This window comes from Papilio polytes, unplaced genomic scaffold (assembly GCF_000836215.1).
Source record: "Papilio polytes unplaced genomic scaffold, Ppol_1.0 DF824024.1, whole genome shotgun sequence".
Lineage (NCBI taxonomy): Eukaryota > Metazoa > Arthropoda > Insecta > Lepidoptera > Papilionidae > Papilio > Papilio polytes.
In genome coordinates, this window is record NW_013525180.1 from 3201103 (window position 1) to 3221790 (window position 20688).

General features: G+C 36.5%; 2 protein-coding genes across 4 annotated transcripts in view; one reads left to right on the forward strand and one right to left on the reverse strand.

Annotated features, from left to right (window-relative positions):
- Window positions 1-293: 293 nt before the first annotated feature.
- LOC106101199 (atlastin-like) lies at window positions 294-7943 on the forward strand. Its single transcript, XM_013280352.1, has 11 exons — window positions 294-400; window positions 1792-2003; window positions 2204-2353; window positions 3994-4149; window positions 4605-4754; window positions 4869-5007; window positions 5713-5897; window positions 6331-6552; window positions 7081-7295; window positions 7620-7686; window positions 7767-7943. The coding sequence occupies exons 1-11, from the start codon at window positions 394-396 to the stop codon at window positions 7839-7841; spliced, it is 1578 nt and encodes a 525-aa protein (XP_013135806.1). The 5' UTR covers window positions 294-393; the 3' UTR covers window positions 7842-7943.
- Window positions 7944-9303: 1360 nt separating this feature from the next.
- The window catches only part of LOC106101114 (atlastin), a 30459-nt gene continuing 19074 nt past the window's right edge, over window positions 9304-20688 (reverse strand). For all 3 annotated transcript variants that reach the window (XM_013280229.1, XM_013280231.1, XM_013280230.1), the window contains 10 exons: window positions 17404-17627; window positions 17037-17183; window positions 16597-16752; window positions 15758-15907; window positions 14969-15107; window positions 14107-14291; window positions 13409-13630; window positions 12742-12956; window positions 12212-12278; window positions 9304-12080 (listed from right to left, as the gene is read on the reverse strand). In XM_013280229.1, coding sequence (XP_013135683.1) covers window positions 11934-12080; window positions 12212-12278; window positions 12742-12956; window positions 13409-13630; window positions 14107-14291; window positions 14969-15107; window positions 15758-15907; window positions 16597-16752; window positions 17037-17183; window positions 17404-17627 — 1652 coding nt within the window. In that variant the 3' untranslated portion in view covers window positions 9304-11933. The remainder of the gene's footprint in view (window positions 12081-12211; window positions 12279-12741; window positions 12957-13408; window positions 13631-14106; window positions 14292-14968; window positions 15108-15757; window positions 15908-16596; window positions 16753-17036; window positions 17184-17403; window positions 17628-20688) is intronic.

Genomic DNA, 20688 nt, shown 5'->3' on the forward strand with positions numbered 1-20688 from the left:
TCCATAATTTAGTAAGGGCCTGTCCCACCACTGACTGATAGAGGCTCAGATACCTTAAAAATGACGTCACTGTCAGAAAGGTAACAAATTCCGATTTTTTCCATCACAAATTTTACACTTTGGATTGTAATCAGACAATTTAGAATTTCGTATGCCACTTAATCTATGATCTGTTACTGTACTTGAATACGTTAAAACGAACAGCGACATATAATAAAAAACTAACATAGCGCATGCTTTAATTTTTGAGGTACGTGGGCGAATATCGATAGGTTTTAGGTACATGCCTAGTGCTCCTACGATATAAACAGTCTAGACGCCGCCTCGCCCGCGAGAACGTGTCTCCCTTGAGCTCGTTATTTACATTCTCGTTTTTATTGTGAACTGTTATAGATGGCCAGTAAGTAATAATTTAATATTTTTAATGCATTTATTTAACTGCTTTTTCGGTATGGATAACACTTAATTATACCTGTAAATTACTTTACAAATAAAAAATACGTGCTAATTATTGGCGTAAGAAAAACTAACAATGATATTTTTCATGACCATAGTATAGCGTTTACGAAGTAAATTTTTTTAATTTTGTATTAAAAAAGTAAAAAAAAAACAAACCGTAAGGTTCGTATAAGTCATTGTTTATGTCTGACTTTGTAACTCAAGGTCGGTGCTTCAAGCCCTTGTCTAGATTTATGCGAACAGAAAACTTTAAATATATCCGATTAAAACTGAATATTATGAACTTCTTGTGCATTAATCATGTTTAAAGTGATTCAAGTATTCTTATACTAAATTAGTATTTTTTTTAACTTTGTAACAATGTGGTCAAACTCTTAATATACATACATATAATAAAATTGGAGTGTCTGTAATATCAAAAGAAAAACATAATTCGGGAAGATGATGTATTTGCGTTGCTGATACGAAAGTCGTAAAATTTTTTTGTCTGTCGGTCTGTCTGTCCGCAAGCCGCGTTTGTTCAGGATAATCTCTGAAGGGTAGCTGACATAGACGGGCATATTATACGATACTTTTTATCTTAATATTGGGTGGTCGAAGCTACTAAGATAGTAAAAATATACTGATATACGATTTGACATTGAATTTAAAAACATATAGTATGTAGTTATGTATATGAGTCACTACAAGTTTTTTAAATCACAAGGCTTATAAGAATTAACAAGCGTAGTTTTGTGTATTAAGGATATACATAGTTATTGCCGTTCTGGTGTAGTGGTTAAACTTTGACGTTTGGTTCTCAAGGTTGCGAGTTCGAATTTTAAAAATGGCGGGAGTCTCTCGATCGCGCTGCAACTTTTAAAACATTTAATAAAAGCACCAAGGAACCATTATCACCAAAGTTGACATGATCTCTTATATTTGTAATAATTAAAATATGACATATATTTCAAATCAGCGACCAATTAATGACTCAAGCTTCCGATGTAAAGCTAATAATGTAGCACAGTTTTGTTACAGAAATATCCCGATTACGTAATAAAATCTATAAAATTTCATGTATTAAGGAAAAGGCACAGCCAAAAATTTAAAATGAAAACCGTTTTTTTTTAATATGAAAAGGAATTCCCCAGAAAATAACCATAAACAAAACCAGCCATTGAAGATTTCTAATAAGATGCAGAGACTAGTTGATTCCACAGATATTATTACATATTTGATTTTTTTTATTATTATGTATACGGCGACATTTGAGTTGCAAAAAACCAACAGGTGATCCTAGTAGCTTAAGCGTATTCTACCACTATTGGAACTATATTTGTTATATTCCAGAACCTTCAGAAAAGGTACTTGACGGCAGAGGGCTGCAGATTGTCAGTCCGAAGCCGGACCACACCTTCGAGCTAGACGAGAGAAGCCTCGCGGAATTACTAGATAGTCCTGACGTGCGGAATCGTTCCGTGGTTCTAGTGGCCGTCGCCGGCGCTTTCCGCAAAGGAAAGTCCTTCCTTCTAGACTTTTTCCTGCGCTATTTACATCACACGGTCAGCATTTAAAATACTCCGATCTTATTTTAAAATTTTAATTATACTACTGTTATAAATGCGAAAGTTTGGATGGGTTGATGGATGAATATTTGTTAGAGTTTGTAGCCTAAACGGGCGAACGGATTTCAATGAAATTTGGTATAGGTGCAGAGGATAGTCTGGAAGAACGAATTTGCTAAACAATACTTTATTTTCAGTACGTGTTAAACTCTAAAGATGACAATTGGCTGGGGCCAGAAGACGAGCCGCTGCAGGGCTTCGGCTGGCGCGGCGGCTCCGAGCGACACACCACCGGCCTCCTACTCTGGTCTAAGCCCTTCAAAGCCACACTCCACAACGGAGAGAAGGTATAATCTAATGTCACGTTAATTTTATATTCAGGGATCGAAGCATTTTTTTAAATCAGATTTTAAAATTGCTATTCAATGTTCCTTAAGTAATTCAATAATTAATTTTGTTAATTCGCAAAGCTTGAGATTTGGTGCAGAAAACTTAGTCGTATTGTCGTGTTGCCTTTGACTTCAACGAATTATAATAAAAATACACAAATGCCATAAAATATGATTGGTGGGAAAACCAATAATTTAAATAGTTATCTCGCTAAATTAATATAAATGAGAAAAAGAAGACTATTTCTTAATTTATTATTAAATCGTCCAAGTTCAAGGAAAAACCCCCAGAAATATATCAGGATTCGGTTAAATGTTTTCACTGGATATATTGCATTCGGCTGGTATAGTGTGTCTAAATAATTTAGATTAGTTTGACAATTCACTTCAAATTTAGTAGGGATGGGTTGTGTAAAAACAGTCATGAATGTAACCGATTTTCGATTTTTATTCTTATAGAAGTTGGAATCGATAGATTTATAGTTATAAACATATGAAATAAAAAAAACACTGTTTTCTCAGATTAACAATGACCATAACAGATAATGAGGGTAAATAAATGTTTATTACTACTACAGTCGTACGTAATCGAATTGGATTTCGCTATTATTTCTGACATCGCTAAATTCTCTACACTATAATCAATAATAGAATTATCCTCTAAGTTAGTTAATAAGAAAATACTAATTTTAGTTGAGTTCGATAATTATTTAAACCAAATATCGATAGTTCATAATTGTTCGCTGCGTGTTTGTTTCGTCACTACGATACATGTCTATTAAGTATGGCATTTGTCTTCATACAAATTGAATTCGATACTTCATATGCGACATTTATCAAACTAATCTACTTCTTCTTCTTCTTATTTTAATGATTATTTAATAACGATGGGGTCGTTATTAAATACTCTAATTTATTTTGACAAACTATAATAGAGGAGTGTCACAAGACCACAGGTTAAAAATATTTTTGACCAATTAAGATATTTTTAAGGAAGCATAACATTTAGTTGATAATTGCGTAACTCGTGTTGTTTATGGTACGAAAATAATGCTTGCATGTTGGACGGTTGCTTTCTGCCGTCCCGGACTCTAAAGGTATAGGTTGTAGGCTATTGAAACACAGCATAAAAAATCACATTTTATATTTCTATACAATCTCATATTTTTTTTATATATATAACATAAGGTGGCAAATGAGCAAGCGACCACCTGAAACCGCCAAAATGGCGAAGCGACCGCTGCCCATTGACATCCGCAATTGCAGATGCGTTGCCTACCCTTATACGACAGAGGAGGAGACGCACATAAAGAGGATATTTCCCTTTTCTACGCATCTCCTCCACCGTCAAATCCACTTCCTCTTCCCAACCTCTCCTTATAAGAAAAGGGTGGTAAAGAGAAAGGGACTTAAATTAGGCCTCCATATATTTATACGTCACGCAGTACGTGACGAGAGAAGTCCTGTATGAAACATCAATTGTACAATTCTTTATAAAATATAAATACATTGTTCCAATATTAAAACCAACCTATCTATGTAAAGTGTTGCCTGACAGTAACAAAACATATAAAAACTCCTACACTGAACGTTATCAGGTGGCGATATTCCTGATGGACACGCAGGGCACATTCGACAGCGAGTCGACTGTACGCGACAACGCGACCGTGTTCGCACTCTCTACCATGATATCCTCTGTCCTGGTATATAATCTGTCGCAGAACATAGAGGAGGATGAATTGCAGCATTTACAGGTAGGAATTATCTTACTAATGTTATAAACGAGCTGTTGCTCACGACTTCGTCCGCGTGAAATGTTGAAATGATAAAAAAAAAATTAAAAAATTAGCCTAAGTTAGTCACAGATTACCTTTCTAACGGTTAAAGATTTTTTAAAATCTGTCCAGTAGTTTTTGAGTTATTTCAATACATACAAAAATACAAATCTTTCCTCTTTATAGTTAAAATTAGTATATATATGAAAATTTATACTTTAATGGATGGATGTTTGTTAGAGTTTGTAACCTAAACTCATGATCGCATCTAGATTTGGCATAGATGTAGAGGACAGTCTGGAAAAACAAGTGGCGCAATACCAAAATTTCCTAACGGTTTCGAACGATTTTAAATTTAAATTCATTCCGTTACAGAAATACAATGTTTGGACGAATTTATTTCAACGTTATTTTAATGTATTCATTTACTGTAGCTGTTCACAGACTACGGGCGGGTCGCGCTGGAGAAGACGGAGGGCAAGCCATTCCAGCACCTGCAGTTCCTCGTGCGCGACTGGAGCGTGCCCTACGAGTACCCATACGGACTTGAAGGAGGAAACAAACTCTTAGAGAAGAGACTCGAAGTAAGAAATAATTCAAAATAGACTCAATTGCTTTAGGGTTTAGTTCTATTTTTTGCATTATTCTTCTTGTTTGCTTCTAATAGCTAGAATGAGACTTTATTCCTTCCAAAACAGGTACATGAGAATCAGCACGAGGAGTTGAAGACGTTGCGGCGGGAGATCAGGTCGTTCTTTAGCCAGCTGTCCTGCTTCCTGATGCCGCACCCTGGCATGAAGGTAGCCACCAGCAAAGAGTTCAACGGGAAACTGACAGGTAAACAACGTTATAACATTTAATTTACGGTGAAATAATAATTTAATAAAATGTCGTTATTACAATATTAGTTCTTATTAACATTTATTAGCTAAACTAAAAAAAAAAATTGAGACATAAAGCTAAACAAATACTTCTGTATTCTGTAGTTAGATGGCGCTATTCTCAATTGTAAAAGGAAATTATAAATCATAAAATAATTATAAATGCGAAAGTTTAGATGGATGGATGTTAGTTAGCGTTTGTAGCCTAAACGGCTGAACGGATCTCTATGAAATTTGGCACAGTTTTAGAGCATAGTCTGGAAGAACACATAGGGTACTTTTTATCCCGGGAATAGTTACGGTTCCCGTAGGATTCATTAATTTAGTTTTTTAATGTTTACTCGATCATTCTGCAACGGTTCAACATATCTTATTGAAATTTGGCACAGACATAAAACAAAGTCTGGAGTACACATGGGATAAGCTTCATCCCCGAGAAATGTCCGGTTCCAGAGAGATACGTAGCTTTTTGTAATTTATATAGTTTGTATGTTTTCTAATACCACGCGGACGAAGTCGCGGGCAACAACGTTGAAACATAAAGCTAAACAAATATTATTAGTATTCAGTAGTTAGATGGCGCTATTCTCAATTGTAAAAGGAAATCATAAAATAATTTTATAATTACGATATCGGTAATGATTTTTTATCATATTAACAGATATAGATGAAGAGTTCAAGAAATGTTTAAAAGAGTTGGTACCGTATCTCCTGGCGCCACAGAACTTGCAGCTCAAAGTTCTATCAGGACAGACGTTGAAGGCCAAGGAGTTACTGTACTACATCAAAGCATATATGGAGGTGTTTAATGGAACAGAACTGCCGGTGCCACAAACTATTCTGGAGGTAAATCAAAGAAATTCAAATAAATTAGTATTTTAGTCTATTGCAGTGCAGATTAAATAAATAAAAGATCTGAAAATTTAAAAACAAACTGGTAAAAAACGAAATTGACTTATTTTTCGTCACATTTATCTATCTATACTAATACTATAAAGAGGAAAGAATTGTATTTTTGTATGAAACCGATTCACGTAAAAACTACTGAGCCGATTTTAAAAATTCTTTCACCATTAGAAAGGTAGTTTATTTGTGAGTAACATAGGCTATATTATTTAATTTCACGTAGACGAAGTCGCTAGGAACATCGCATTAATAAAAAAATTAAAGAAAAGACACGTGTTTCTATACATTTTTTAACATAAATCAACCAGCGCTTGATCACCTAAGCTAAGTGAAGACGCGGTCGATTCGAGAGGAACATATTTGACGTTTCCAGGCGACGGCGCAAGCTAACAACCTGTCCGCGGTGTCGGAGGCGCGCGAGGTGTACGAGGGCCTGATGGAGGAGGTGGCGGGGGGCGCGCGCCCCTACCTGCCGCCGCCGCGCCTGGCCGAGGAGCACCGCCGCGCGCGCGACAAGGCGCTGCACTGCTTCTCCTCCAAGAAGAAGATGGGAGGAGACGCCAAGGCTGACACCTACCGAGAACAATTGGTGCAGGTAAACACTTGTATATAAAATCGCCCGTGACTTCGCTTGCGCGAAACTAAAAAATAATCTGTAACTATAACGAGCAATTTCCCGTCAAAGAAGGTTTTATCGGAATATTACCGGAACGTTTTGAAAAATTAGACTTTCATTAGCGTATATTCGCAAAATATGATTTTTTTTCTATGCTTACATAGATACACGTTGATCCATTTCAGGAAAAATTGCCTTGTTCATTACACCGAGAGAAACTCCGCCTTTTTCTACAATTAAGTAATTACATAGCAGGAGTTTACTAATGGATAAAGGAATGCCTTAGAAAATGGGAACTCCTGCAAAATTAACTATTTATATAACTAGCTATCGCCCGCGACTCTATCCTTGTAATATTAAAAAAAGAGATAGCCTATATGCTCTGCCAGACTATCTTCTATATCCATACAGAATTTCATCAAAATCCGTTCAGCCTACAAACGCTAACAAACATCCATCCATCCATCTAAACTTTCTTATTAGTAAGATATATGATACACTTCTTAGGAACTGGAAGAACAATTCGATCGTCTGCGGGCACAAAACGAGAGTAAAAGTCTACTGAACATAATCGGTAGCGGCGTTGTGTTCGGCGCGCTGCTCGTAGCGGGCTGCGTGCTGAGCATGCTCGGCGACGCGCTCGCATTCACCGTACTGGAGGTGCTCGGACAAGCGCTCGCACTGCTGGCACTCGGCGCACTCGCCGTCTGGATGTACAGCAGGTATACAGATACAAAGAAATATAGCCTATGTTACTCACAGATTAATTACCTTTCTAACGGTCAAGAATGTTTAAAATCGACCCAGACCAGTCCCAGTTGTTGAGTTATTTAAATACATACAAAAACACAAATCTTTCCTCTGAGAGGACAACTGATATAGTACCATTTAGAGAAAGTACCGGTGAAAAAATTTTGTTTACTTTGCCTAGTCTGCTTATTTTTCATTTTTTTTTATTTATATAGGTCTGTATTTGTTCGGCACAATGCCTGGCACTATTGGAAATATACGAGGTATTTTAAAAAAAATATCTATTTTTTTCACAGATTCACCGGACATATGCGAGAAGCTAGCGAAATATTGGACGAGTTTGCAATCACTTTGAGGAATTATGTTAGTATGAAAATGGACATTCGAGTTGATTAAAACTGATATTTGGAATTTCTATACATTTTTTAAATATTATTTTACAGATGTTACAAAATCTATCGCCGTCGGGCAGTCTGCCGGCGGCTGTTACGACCACAGACAACCAAAAAAGAGACTAACGCAAAAGGAGTGCCAATAATTTGTACTTCATAAATTATAACTTTTTTAATTGCCAACTGTAAATGAATATTAATATGAGTATATTTTTTGGTATAAATGACTTAATTAAATAATAAAAGAACGAAGAATAAAATAAGAATTTTATTATATATTACATTATCAATCCATTAACAACTAAACCGAAACCAATTCACAGGCGTCAAAACGTCCCGCGCAGTTGCCGCCATCTTGTCAACTCGCGACAACATGGCGGCGTCGCTTATACAACTGTTCCAATATTACAATTTTTATTACAATTATTGTCATCACGGGCGTAATATAACAAAATAGTTAAAATTGCTTTAAGACATTAGATTAAAAAGTAAAGAAATCGAAACTAAAGGAGATAGTTATTGAATAATTAACAAAAAAAAAAATACCATAGATATAAAGATGTTTTTAATGTGTTTCGATATGGCACCAAACGGAAATCTAGGTGCGTACAAACAATATTGGTAACGAAAATCAATTAAAACATGGATAAAATAGTGTGGTTTTAGAAATCCAAGATAAGATTGTTCAATATGACAACAAATGTTTACATTTCAACTAAATAGTAAATTATTAGCAACAAGAAAAATTATTAAAAATGTTTTGTACTGAATAAGGTAATCTGTGGGCGTCGCCAGCAGCTGTTCATAACTGGGACTAGACAGAGGATGGAGAGGTCTCTCCATTATAAAAAAAAATATATATTAAAAAGCGATTTATAACAGAGAAGGATTTAACTACAAATGTTAACTGAAACATTAAAATAAAGTAATAAAAGTGATAAGTCTATATATAAGATATTTATTCACAGATTAAAAAAATCATAAACTTCATAATTTAAACTATTTATTTTAAACACAGAAGCAAACATAATTCCTTGACTTTAACAGGAAGCAATTATAAGCTGAGAGTGCTGGTAACATTTTTAAAACAGAAAAATCAGGACTTCTATTTTCGCGCCTTTTTATTGACAAGGCAACAAACGCCAAAAAAGGAAAATAACGTAAACAAGGGACATAACTGATCATATATAATCTTTATTTGTTAGGTTAAATCTATATCATAAATGAAAAAAGCATCACAACCTATTTATTGTGACTGTTTTAAATTACAATACAAGACTTACTCAATTTATTATATCTTCGAGACAAAAATATAGTACTGAAGAATGAGTTGGCACGTTGGGCGAAACAGTACGCTTGTTCCTCAGGTGCCAAATCAAATGCCGATTACAGTTGCAGTGTGTAAATGTTTGTTTACTATTTATATTAATTTTTTTTATTCCTATCGTGTTATTGGAAAGGTAAAAAAGGTAATTTATTAAAAAAAAGTTGCATTTTTTTGATTCCAGCAATTTTAAATTGTGCATATTTTAAATAATTGCGACAGTAAATAGCGAAAAAAATAATAAAACATAAAAATCTAAAACAATATTTTTTTAATCCCATGATGACGACCGAAAAATAAAGAAAAACACAAAACATCTTCTTCATCACATACAAATAAATTGGCACATCAATTTCAAAAAGATTTCTACAAAAGTTTCGGATATGGTTTGGTATTAGAAAAATATATATTTACAAAGTACATGAAGAGACAATCGAGTATTCATTCCATATTATTGTTAAGTACTAAAAAACGTGCAACGCAACAAGTGTGTCCAAAATAGATTATAATTTTGATATTGTTAATAAAATGTTGTATTTGTGCAACAGCCTGAACATTAACATAATGATTTCAACTTAACATAAACAGTGTAAAATATAGTCAAACCAGGAATAAAAAAACTACAAACTAACCGCACATTAGTGACATAACAATTGATTCTTTCAGGCTAGTTATTTTATATTCTTGGTTAGTCTATAATTCAACATTAATTACAATATACAAAAACCACTCTACAGAGATTTAATCTATGTAAAATGTTTCTATTGTCCCATTAATCTAAAAAGGCTAAAACAAGAGACAGAATTTTTTAATCTATGACAATTTGTTGCCATTATTAAAAATACAAAAACCATCAATCTATAAAAAATATAACAATATTTCCGTCCAGATTTATCAAATAAACTGAAAAAAGCAACAGTCAAGAACAAAAGTGACAATGTACCTTTATAAAGCTTCAAGAACAAAAGAGCTCAGGTCAGATTAATCGAACAATATATAACAACTATTTGTAAATACTTGTCTACAGCACTGTACAATATGTAAACCCCCAACCAACAGCCGATACCCACATATAGAATTTAAAACAAAACAATTTATCTATTAATATATTTACTCTGTAATTAACTAGGTACAGTCAGCGTCATAAATATGTATACATTAAAATATTCAGAAACATGCCTTCCGTTTCAATTATATGCATGTATGTGTTAATTTGCTCATGCATGTTTATCCCCACATTATACAACCGTATTTTATAGTTTAAATTACGAAAAACTTTAAATTTAAAAATTCAAATGACAAGGAAGGTTTTTGCCGCTGGATAACAATTACTGTTACCATGGCAATCTTGATTCTTTACTTTTATTGGCTTCTACATTTTCATCCTTTCTTAGATTACATTTGTTTTTTCCAATTTATTTATCCCCAAAATTTAATAACATGAAAACTTAGTGTGATGCAATTGTAGGGTTTTTATTTAAAAACGGATTATTCAAAAATATGCCGTGATGGTTAACATCCTACACAATAAAGTGTGTGTTTACGAGTTTTGATATTATAAATAGTTGTACATTGAAATCAGTGTATTCAAGTTTCTTAAGTAATAAAAATCTATACATGTTTGTGCAGCTGACTGTACATACCATTCTTTACTATAGTTCTCCACATTTCACTGTTATCCACAATATTCACATTATGTTCACTTTTAATTTACACATAAGTTTAACACTGAATTTTCTTCTAAATAAGCTCTTCCTTCAATATGATATGATCTGAGGTATGAGAGAGCATTTTTATTTAGCACTTTCCGGAATCCCAGACATATCGACTACTGGAGATAGCAAACTTTACATTCGATAATATCGATAGTTTTATAGCCTAGGTATTTACAGCTTTTTAAAATATCTAAATTTCTATTGATTGATTTTTTAAAACAATATTTTATGATATCCAACAGTTTCTAAAATCAATGTATGCATCATTTCACAACATCTTTATTGCTTTTCTCCTAAATTATTCTAATTAAAATGTCTATAACTCTTGGTAGATTCATCATTTCGCAGCTAATGGCTAATGTTTTTTTCTATCGATTTTTTTCCATCTTTAAAATATCCAGAATTCCCATAATAATGTATGTGCTGCTTTTCAATTGATTTAATCTTGTTAATTTCTCTATGATGTTTTTCCAAGTAGTACGTTTCAAAATAATATCCTCCAGATAGTATAAAAATTCAATAATTTCACAATTTTCTATCATAATGAGCAAACTTTTATACAATTTTCATACATTCACATGCAACCAAAACCATAGAGCTCTCGAGGCCATAGAGTAACTATATAACAAGATTTGGTTCACAAATTCTCCCTTTAGTCTAAAAATATGTTAGTCCTGTGTTATGCCATCTCCAGTGGCGAAATACACTCGCATTGGTAGCTTTTTTGCTTGAATGTGGCCGTTGGCTGACACTGGCAGCTTGTATATTACAGTCTGACCGTTGACTATTGTCAGCTCGCTTGGCAGAGTCTGACAGTTGACTGACATTGTCAGCTTGCTTGCTAAAGTCTGTAGATTGGCTAACATTGCCAGTTTGTTTGCTAAGATCTGGCCATTGACTGACACACGCTGGTTTGCCACAGTATGACCGTTGGCTTATACTAGCTTGATTTCCACAGTTTGACCGTTGGCTGTCATCGTCAGCTTGTTTGCCTGAGTTTGACCGTTGACTGACATTAGTAGTTAGTTTGTCACAGTAAGACCGTTGGTTGATATTGTAAGTTTGTTCGCCACATCCCGGCATTAGTGTGACATTGCCAGCTCGTGTGCCAGGGCGTGGCAATGGGCTGTCAGTGTCAGTTGGGCCAGGGCGCGTGTGCGCGGGGCGCGGCGGCCGGCATCACAAGTGCTTGTGCTTGCCGTTGGCGCTGGGCGTGGAGCGCGTGGGGGCGGCGGCGGGGGAGGGGCCGAGGGTGCGCTCCGCCGCTGCGGCCGCCGCGTGCTCCATACCCTTCTCTAAACACGTCTGGTAAGCTGGCTTCATTATCTGTAACAAGGAAATATCTTAACATCCGTTTGAAGGCCCTTTATTGATCACAGACTTGATAAAAACTTGGCCTTTTAGTGTCAAAAAGACACAAGTAATGGTTTTTTTGTGTTAGATGTATTTTAACTTACATTGTCCCATAGCCAGTTTGCTGTTTCATCGATAGTGACACCAAACTCCCGCATCTCCCCGCTGTATCTGGAAGTTAAAAATTGATCTTTAATAGGAGGCAGTCTTAAAAGAATGTGAACATTTGTGGAACAATAAAACGTTTTCATTGAATAACTATTTTTCGCCCGCGACTCCGTCGGCGTGGAGTTAAAAAAAATAAAAGTGATTAGCCTTTGTGTTCTTCCAGTCGAAATCACTTCAAAATTCACAACAAACATCCATCCATTCATCCATCTAAACTTTCACATCTTATTTATTAATATTATAAATGCGAAAGTTTAGTTTGATGGATGGATGTTTGTTAGAGTTTGTTGCCTAAACGGCTAAACGGATTTCTATGAAATTTGGTTTAGAAGATAGTCTGGAAGAACATATAGGCTACTTACATTTTTTTTTTTACTTCCACGCGGACTCAGTCGCGGGGGAAAGCCAGTTTATAATATTAGTATGAAGATTGTAGAACACTAGACGCTCAGCGTGCCCAACATACCTGATGTAGGCCCACATGACGAGGGTGAGCAGCGCCACGCCCATGGCGAGGTTGCAGAGGTTCGCGAACGCGTACACGCCGAGCAGACCGAACACGCCGCTCAGCACGTAGAAGAACATCGCGATCGCGAAGAACACGGAGGGCGTGCGCGCCGCCTTGAAGATGTTCTTGCTCTCATTGTGGCCTCGGAACTGGACGAACTGCTCCTCTAGATCCTGCAAGAATAGTCTTCTGTTACTATACTTGTAAACACTTAAGCAAGTAACAAAGTAAAATTGGTGTATTTCGGTAAATTCATCTCGAATTTTTATCTCTGATTGCTGATATCTTACATACCACGTGTAATACCACAACCACACAGAAGACAGGTGTGAAGTGGAAGCAATTCCGCGTACAGTCTGTTGAGTGGTGCCGTAGGAATGATTTTAGTCTCTTTCCCTTTCCACTCTTAAGAGAGGATTAGAAGGAAAAGTGGAGGTGATGCATAGGAAGGGGAAATATTCTCTTTTGTGTGTGTAATCCTCCGTCGATTAGGGTAGGCAACGTATCTGCAATTGCGGATATCTATGGGCAGCGGTAGCTTCGCTATTTCGGCGAATTAAGGCGGTGCCTTGCTCGTTTGCCACAGAATAGTATTTTAAACAAAGATAGTGTATCGGAGGTGTACCTGTACAAGTTGTTCGCAGTAGGCGTGGCTGAACTCGTCGCCGCCCATCTTGCGTTTTGCGTGGAATGCGTGCAGCGCCTTGTCTCGCGCGCGCCCGTGCTCCGCCTCCAGCAGCTGCGTCTGCAGGTAGGGCTTCGCCCCGCCGCACACCTCCTCCATCAGCGTCGTGTACACCTCCTTAGCTTCAGCCACCGCTGTTAAATTGTTTGCTTCTGCTGTTGCCTGAAACACACAATTCGGTTTTTTATACTAGTTGAATTAAAAATAAAACTTTACTAGTATTTGTATGTTCTTTAAAACCGGTCTACATCTCATTCAAATTTCAGCGAGATTTATTGAGCCGTTATGGAAATACTTAGTAACTAACATTCATCCATCTAAACTTTTGCATTTATAATATTACTAGCTTTTGCCCGCGACTCCGTCTGGGTGAAAAATAATCCTCTACATCTATACCAAATTTCATCATTCGATCCGTTCAGCAATTTAGGCTACAAACTCTAACATCCATCCATCCATCTAAACTTTCGCATTTATAATATTAGTATTAAGGATTAAAGTGAGTAAGATTACCAAACCAAAGATTACAAAAAAAAAAAATATAGTTACTAAAACTATATTTATTTTTTTTTACAACTTCGCATATCTTTAAGCTTTTTTAACAGACTTAAAAGGTAGAGGATCAAAAGTGACGTTACCACAAGCATGCTCTTAGGTTCCGGCAGGTCGTTGCCCTTGTATATGTTCATGTAGGAGCGGAAGTACTGCGGCAGGTCCTTGGCCTTCACCTGCTGCCCGTTGATCAGCTTCGGCACCAGGTTGTCCGGCGCCAGCAGCATCGGCACCAGCTGCTGCAGCGCGCGCTTGAACTCCGCCTCAATGTCTGCATTTATACAGAAAAAAAGGTTTTCTCTTATTGAGATGAATTTTAAAACATCCTGTGCCTTGTTGAGATTAATTTTAAAACATCCTGTAATAGTATTTAAATATATTTACAGGTTTAAAAATTCAATGTGAAAAACGTTAGTAAATTCTTGTAAATTATTCTTTCCTACCCTTAATTTGGCAGAATTTTATTTTTTCGAATTTCAAAATAATATTCATAGCACTTAACCTAGATGACCCAAGGTGTTTAGAAAAAATAATAAAAAAAAAATTCTGAAGTATCTCTACAGATACACTAACAAGAAAAGGGGTATTATATGTTGATTAAGCTATATCATAATTTAGCTAAATATTTGTCTTTAAGATCCTGTTCTAATAACAAGAACGTTAAAAAAATTTTCAATACCTAAAAAACATTAATCGTAAAAGGGTTCATTAGTGGTTTACAACACCCTATATAAGATATTAACTGATGCTCGCGACATCGTCTTCGTAAAATTAAAAAGTAATAAAAAACATCCTTACTTAGTGATAACCTAGCTTTTTAACGTTAAAAGTATTTTTAAAATTTGATTTTGAGTTTTTTTTTTTAAATTGAGATTCTATTTTTGAGTTATTTCAATACACACAAAAATACAAATCTTTCTTCTTTATAATATTAGTATAGATAGTTACCGGCCAGCCTGCCATTAAAGTTGGGGTCCGTGGCAACCTTCAGTCCAGGATGCGGCATCAGGAAGCAGGCGATCTCGGAGAAGCAGGAGGTGATGTGCTTTCTTAAGGACTGCAGCTCTGGATGCTGCTTATCTGATACCTGAAGAAAAAAATTACTTATAAATGAATCTTTATACTTTACTAGCTGTTGCCCGCGACTTCGTCCGGAGAAAACATACGAACTATATAAATAAGAAAAAGCTACGTATCCCTCGGGAACCTAAAATTTCTCGGGGATGAACCTTATCCCATATATACTCCATACTTTGTTTTATATCTGTGCCAAATTTCAATAAGATATGTTGAACCGTTGCAGAATGATCGAGTAAACAGTAAAAAACTAAATTAATTATTCCCACGGGAACTGTAACTATACCCGGGATAAAAAGTAGCCTATGTGTTTTTCCAGACTGTGCTCTAAAACTGTGCCAAATTTACGGAGATCCGTTCATCCGTTTAGGCTACAAACGCTAACAATCATCCATACATCCATCTAAACTTTCGCATTTATAATATTAGTAAGATTATAAGTGTATTACTACTACATATTTCGAATTTCATATGCAAATGTACAAGTGAAATCCGATTCAACCCCTTGTTCTTACGGTTAAGGAAAACATCGTGATGCCTGCACATATTTGAAGAAATCCAAAGATATTTAATCAACAGTCTAGCGTGGTTGTCTATAGCCTAGTCACCTAACGTAGAACAGGGTAGGGGACTTATGATTGTCTATATGTGTATAGGTACCCTGAGCCTGCGCTGCAGTATGGCCTGCCCACCCTCGGCACCATAAGGCGCCTCGTAAGGGAAACTCCAGTCGCGCACGAGGAACTGCAGCCGCTGGAATGGCGTGCGGCCGCTGTCCTCCAGCGCCAGGCGACCGTACTCTGTGAACAGCTGACAACCAGCAACATTTATGACGGAAACCTTGTATACCTTATAATCTTTACAAGTTCAAAAACGTTGTATGTAGAGAATGGCAAGTACAATCGGGGAAACAGTCGGTGCACCACTTTAAAAGCTACAATAGCTTTATCATGTTAAAAAGACACGCGGAAAAAACCTTTAGACCAGAAAGTGTTAATCACTACAAAGAAATAGAAAGACCGAAGAAAGTATGTGTGAAAGAGGATATGCTTTAGAAGGTAGTGGATTCAGTTAAGACGGCTGATAGAAATGTATGGGAGAGCAGCACATAGTGTGCCGACGTAAGGGATAAGGGCAAGTTGACATCGCGGAATAAAAGCCAATACACGCCGCTTATAAATGTATCTGTACTAAAAAAATGATTATTGATACACTGGTAGTTTTTTTTTATTATTATCCCTTCGTTTGCACTCACTGCTATCTAGTTATTTGTAGGAAGAGATTGTCTCGTTACAATGAACAAGGAAATTTTTCATGTTCCACACCGCGTATTTCCGCGACTGTACATTTAGCCACAGTTACATAAAAGCATATCAACCAAAAATGTCCTCGACTTTACGACAATTTTACCAGTTAAAGAGGACCTTAATACTAATGTATTGGCAAACTATCTCCTGACAGTGGGTCACTGCAAAATATCAAGATGTGTGCAGTGTTACCTGTAGATGCTGCAGATCGTCTTCCTGTATGTTCTGCGAGAGGTTGTATATCTGCACGGAGGAGAGCATGGTGGAGAGCGCGAACACGGTCGCACAGTCGCGTACTGTCGACTCACTGTCGAACGCGCCCTGCGTGTCCAACAGGATCACCGCCACCTGCACACAACACCCAGTGTAACGAAAAAGCTAAAAAAACTTGTTTACGAACATAATGGAGCATATTTTGGACAATGTCTTTAAACAAAGGTACTTAACTCATACTACTACCAATGACTGCAATATCAAGGACAAGCATTACCTTACTGTTAAGCTCTAACATTAAAGTTACACAAGATTCTGTTGTAACTACTCAGATTCTGAGTAGTTTTAAATTATCTAGGGATATTACAATCTACCCCCTCATAAACCATTAAACATTCCTATTCTTAAACAAAAGTTACCTTCTCTCCAGTGGGTAACGTCGTCTTAAAGACCTCTGACCACATGAGGATGCCAGTGGTGTCGCGCTCTGAGCCGCCGCGCCAGCTGAACCCCTCCAGCGGCTCGTCATCCGCGCCCAACCAGTCCCCACCCCCGCCGGGGCCGTACTGCATAAAGAAATGTTGCTACAAGATATGTAATGTTACACATAGTGAAATATCGCACATCCAGCTCGAAGGACCATTTGTTTTATTATTATTAAACCAGAATTAAAAATAGAGAAACATTTTGTGATAGGAATCCTCATCCCCGCATAGCAGTTCCAATCTCGCCCAGTTCTCGAACACACATTTAGTTAGTTTTCGATAAGTTTTTGTTATTACTAACCTTGTGATGCATATACCGGAGGAAACAGTTAAGTATGAAGGACTTCCCCTTGCGGAAAGCGCCAGCGACAGACAGCACGACGACCGCGCGGTCTCGTATGTCATCTTGCAGCAGTAGTGCGGCAAGCGCCTCCTCGTTGAGAACGAACGTGTGGTCGGGGCCCGTGTCCACGATCTGGACACCGTGGGGGCCCAGCTTTGGAGCCGGTACTGGCTGCTCGCTCACTGTACATACAAACACTTACATATAAATAACATATATATTAATTATAAACTTTTGATTTTAACACGTTAAATGCCCCTAAGATTGTTCCGTATGATTCGTTAAGCGAGTCGATGGCACTGAACATGTTAATTTTTTCTAACTCAATAGTCAAGGGCGCTTACGTTTATGGACTATTTACATGGACGCGATAAATATGTATGTCTCCTTCAAATTCATTTACCCTAGTTTTAATATGAAAGGTGACACTCAAATTACAAATTAACAATACCGCCTTAACTATACTAAGAAGAGTATTAATTCTATAGATTCATAGTACATAGCGAAATCACACACAGATCACACCAATCAACGGCGGATCCAGGGGAAAGGGGTGTCATGGGGGTCATGACCCTCCCTACGCTGGTTGGTCAAGAGCTTGACAAAATATATTTTCATATATAAGCTCTTGACTTGACTACGACTGTGTGACCCTCTCCCCGCTGGCGCCAAAGCTGGATCCGCCCTTGACACCAATGGACGACAGTCCGTATCAAATAACGGAATGTCCAAAAAGGATCAGCGTTACACTCCACATCTTTAGATTTAAAATAAAAAAAACCCTGTTGTGGCTACATTGGGATAATAAAAAAAGATTCATAGTACGTCTTGTACCCATCCCGCATGAGTAGAAACGCTCATTGTATTGTACTCCAATTATGTATAGCCAGTGGAGTTACAGTTTAGATATCTGACTAGAAGTCAATTGATTTAAATTGACATCATTTTGATGTACAGACAAAAGTTTCACTAAAAACCCAAACTTGAAATATTATAAAAAAATATGTGTAACGTCGTCCGTTAATTTACTTTAAAAATAGAGACAATAGAAAACAACTGTTTTGGTTATAACAAATCTTTACTAATATACGAGTAATAAAGCGTAAACACACACTTCTTTGTTGCCTAAAATGTCGGCAATCACAGCATAATTTCGAATAACTATTTTTTTAATAAAAAGCTCTAGATTTACATCACGCTTTAGGCTATATATTTTCACGCCGTTAAATTTAGGGGTAAATATTTTAAATGAAAACCCTTATGTGGGAAAGAGACCATAAGTTGATGCCAACATCAAGGAAGCAAGATTGCAAAGTTTTGTCATGTCATGTCATTTTGACATTTGCAATTAATAATCTGACAAATGTAAACAATGAAATGAAATATTTATATTTCTATGCGGATGAAGTCGCACGGGAACAGCTAGTCTTAAATATTTGAATAACGATATAAACAAGACGCCTTTAGTCAGAAGGCGTTTACATTCAAAATAGTTTTATGTAGGCGAGACAAAGGATGCGTATAATGAACCTTATTTAGGGTAACAATATCGTAATAATCGATACACATAAACTAATACATGATTAGAGTATAAAATATGATATAGGCAACATATATGACACGACTTTTAAATGATTAGGGGGTAAGCTGTAGTTTCATAGGATTTAATCATTTTCTTCATTTTCTTTGCAAGTTATCAAATAACATCTAAAAACAACCCCCATACCGTCAAATAACATCAATACCGAAGGTTATACAGTAACTTAGCATGTTCAAGACATAAGGGTCAATGACCTAAGTGGGCGATCGCCAAGATACCCGCCCACGTAAGGTACGGGTCAAATGACCATAACTTCAAAACTAAACGTTGTGCAAATCTTCATTAAACCATTAAAAAGTATAAAAAAAAATACTAGAGATCAATTTACTAAAGGTCATCTTATGCCTATTTATTATACAACTAGTTGTTGCCCGCGACTTCGTCTACGCAATATTAAGATAAAAAATTAGCATATAATATGCCCGTATATAGCCCCTTCAATAAAAATCCTGTCTAAAACAGACCAGCCGTTTCGGAGAGTATCCGGAACAAACGCGGATTCCGGACAGATTGACAAACTTTTTTAATGTTTGATTTTCGCTATCAGCAACACGAATACATCATCTTCCCGAAATCTGGGATTTTTCTTTTGATATTAAAGACTCCAATTTTATTACATATATGGATAGACTACAAAACAACGAACCAATTAAGATAAAATAAAATATAATCTGGAAGAAAAAGCCAATATTGAAAAAACCGTCGAAGCATTCATAAAGGAAAATAATAAATACCTTTAAGTCGTTAAGTGAGAAACGCAAGGTCTGCGAGGTTCAAGTCCGCTGACGTCACGCCACGGGTCAAAGGAATCGAAACGCGTCAAACGAAACTGCCGATACACGGGTTTTTATCAATATTGTAATCATTTATAGGTGATATTTAAACAAAATAACTGGACTAATAACTTACGTAGATTTTTTTTTTAATAATATAAGGTGGCAAACAAGCAAGCGGCCACCTGAACCCACCGAAATGGAAAGCAACCGCTGCCCACAAACATCCGCAATTGCAGATGTGTTACCTACTCTTATTGACGGAGGAGGAGACGCATATAAAAAAGACACTTCCCCTTCCTCCACCGTCAAATTCACTTTTCCTTCCCATCCTTTCCTCTTATGAAGAGTGGAAAGGGAAAGAGACTAAAATTAGGCCTCCGACATCACACTCATCAGACGAAACTCGGAATTGCTTCCATTTCACGCCAGTCTTCTGTGTGGTCGTGGTATTATATCGGGCGTGCCGGCCCATTCGTGCGAAGATGTTAAAGCGTGCTCTACCACTGTTAACTATATTACTGCATACCTCGGCTGACACCGACATCAAAGTAATAATAATTGTACAATATAGACATAACAGCTACAATAAGGGAGGTTTACTATTTTCAAGGAATTATTTCGTTACTTTTAAGTGCATTGTTTTTTTTAAATATTTTGTTTTTACTTTTTGACCGACTTCCCAAAAGAAGGAGGTACTCAATTCGTCGATGTATTTTTTTTTTTATTTTTTTTTATGTGTGTTACGGCATAACTCCGCCGCTAGTAGACCGATTTTGATAATTCTTTTTGACCGACTTCCCAAAAGAAGGAGGTATTCAATTCGACGGTATATTTTTTTTTTTTTTTTTTTTTTTTTTTTTTTTTTTT

Excerpts from the sequence above, each read along its gene's own strand:
- LOC106101199 (XM_013280352.1), top strand. Across the intron at positions 5,008-5,712 it reads GTTCAACGGGAAACTGACAG|ATATAGATGAAGAGTTCAAG; the intron begins GTAAACAACGTT and ends TCATATTAACAG. Across the intron at positions 5,898-6,330 it reads TGCCACAAACTATTCTGGAG|GCGACGGCGCAAGCTAACAA; the intron begins GTAAATCAAAGA and ends TGACGTTTCCAG.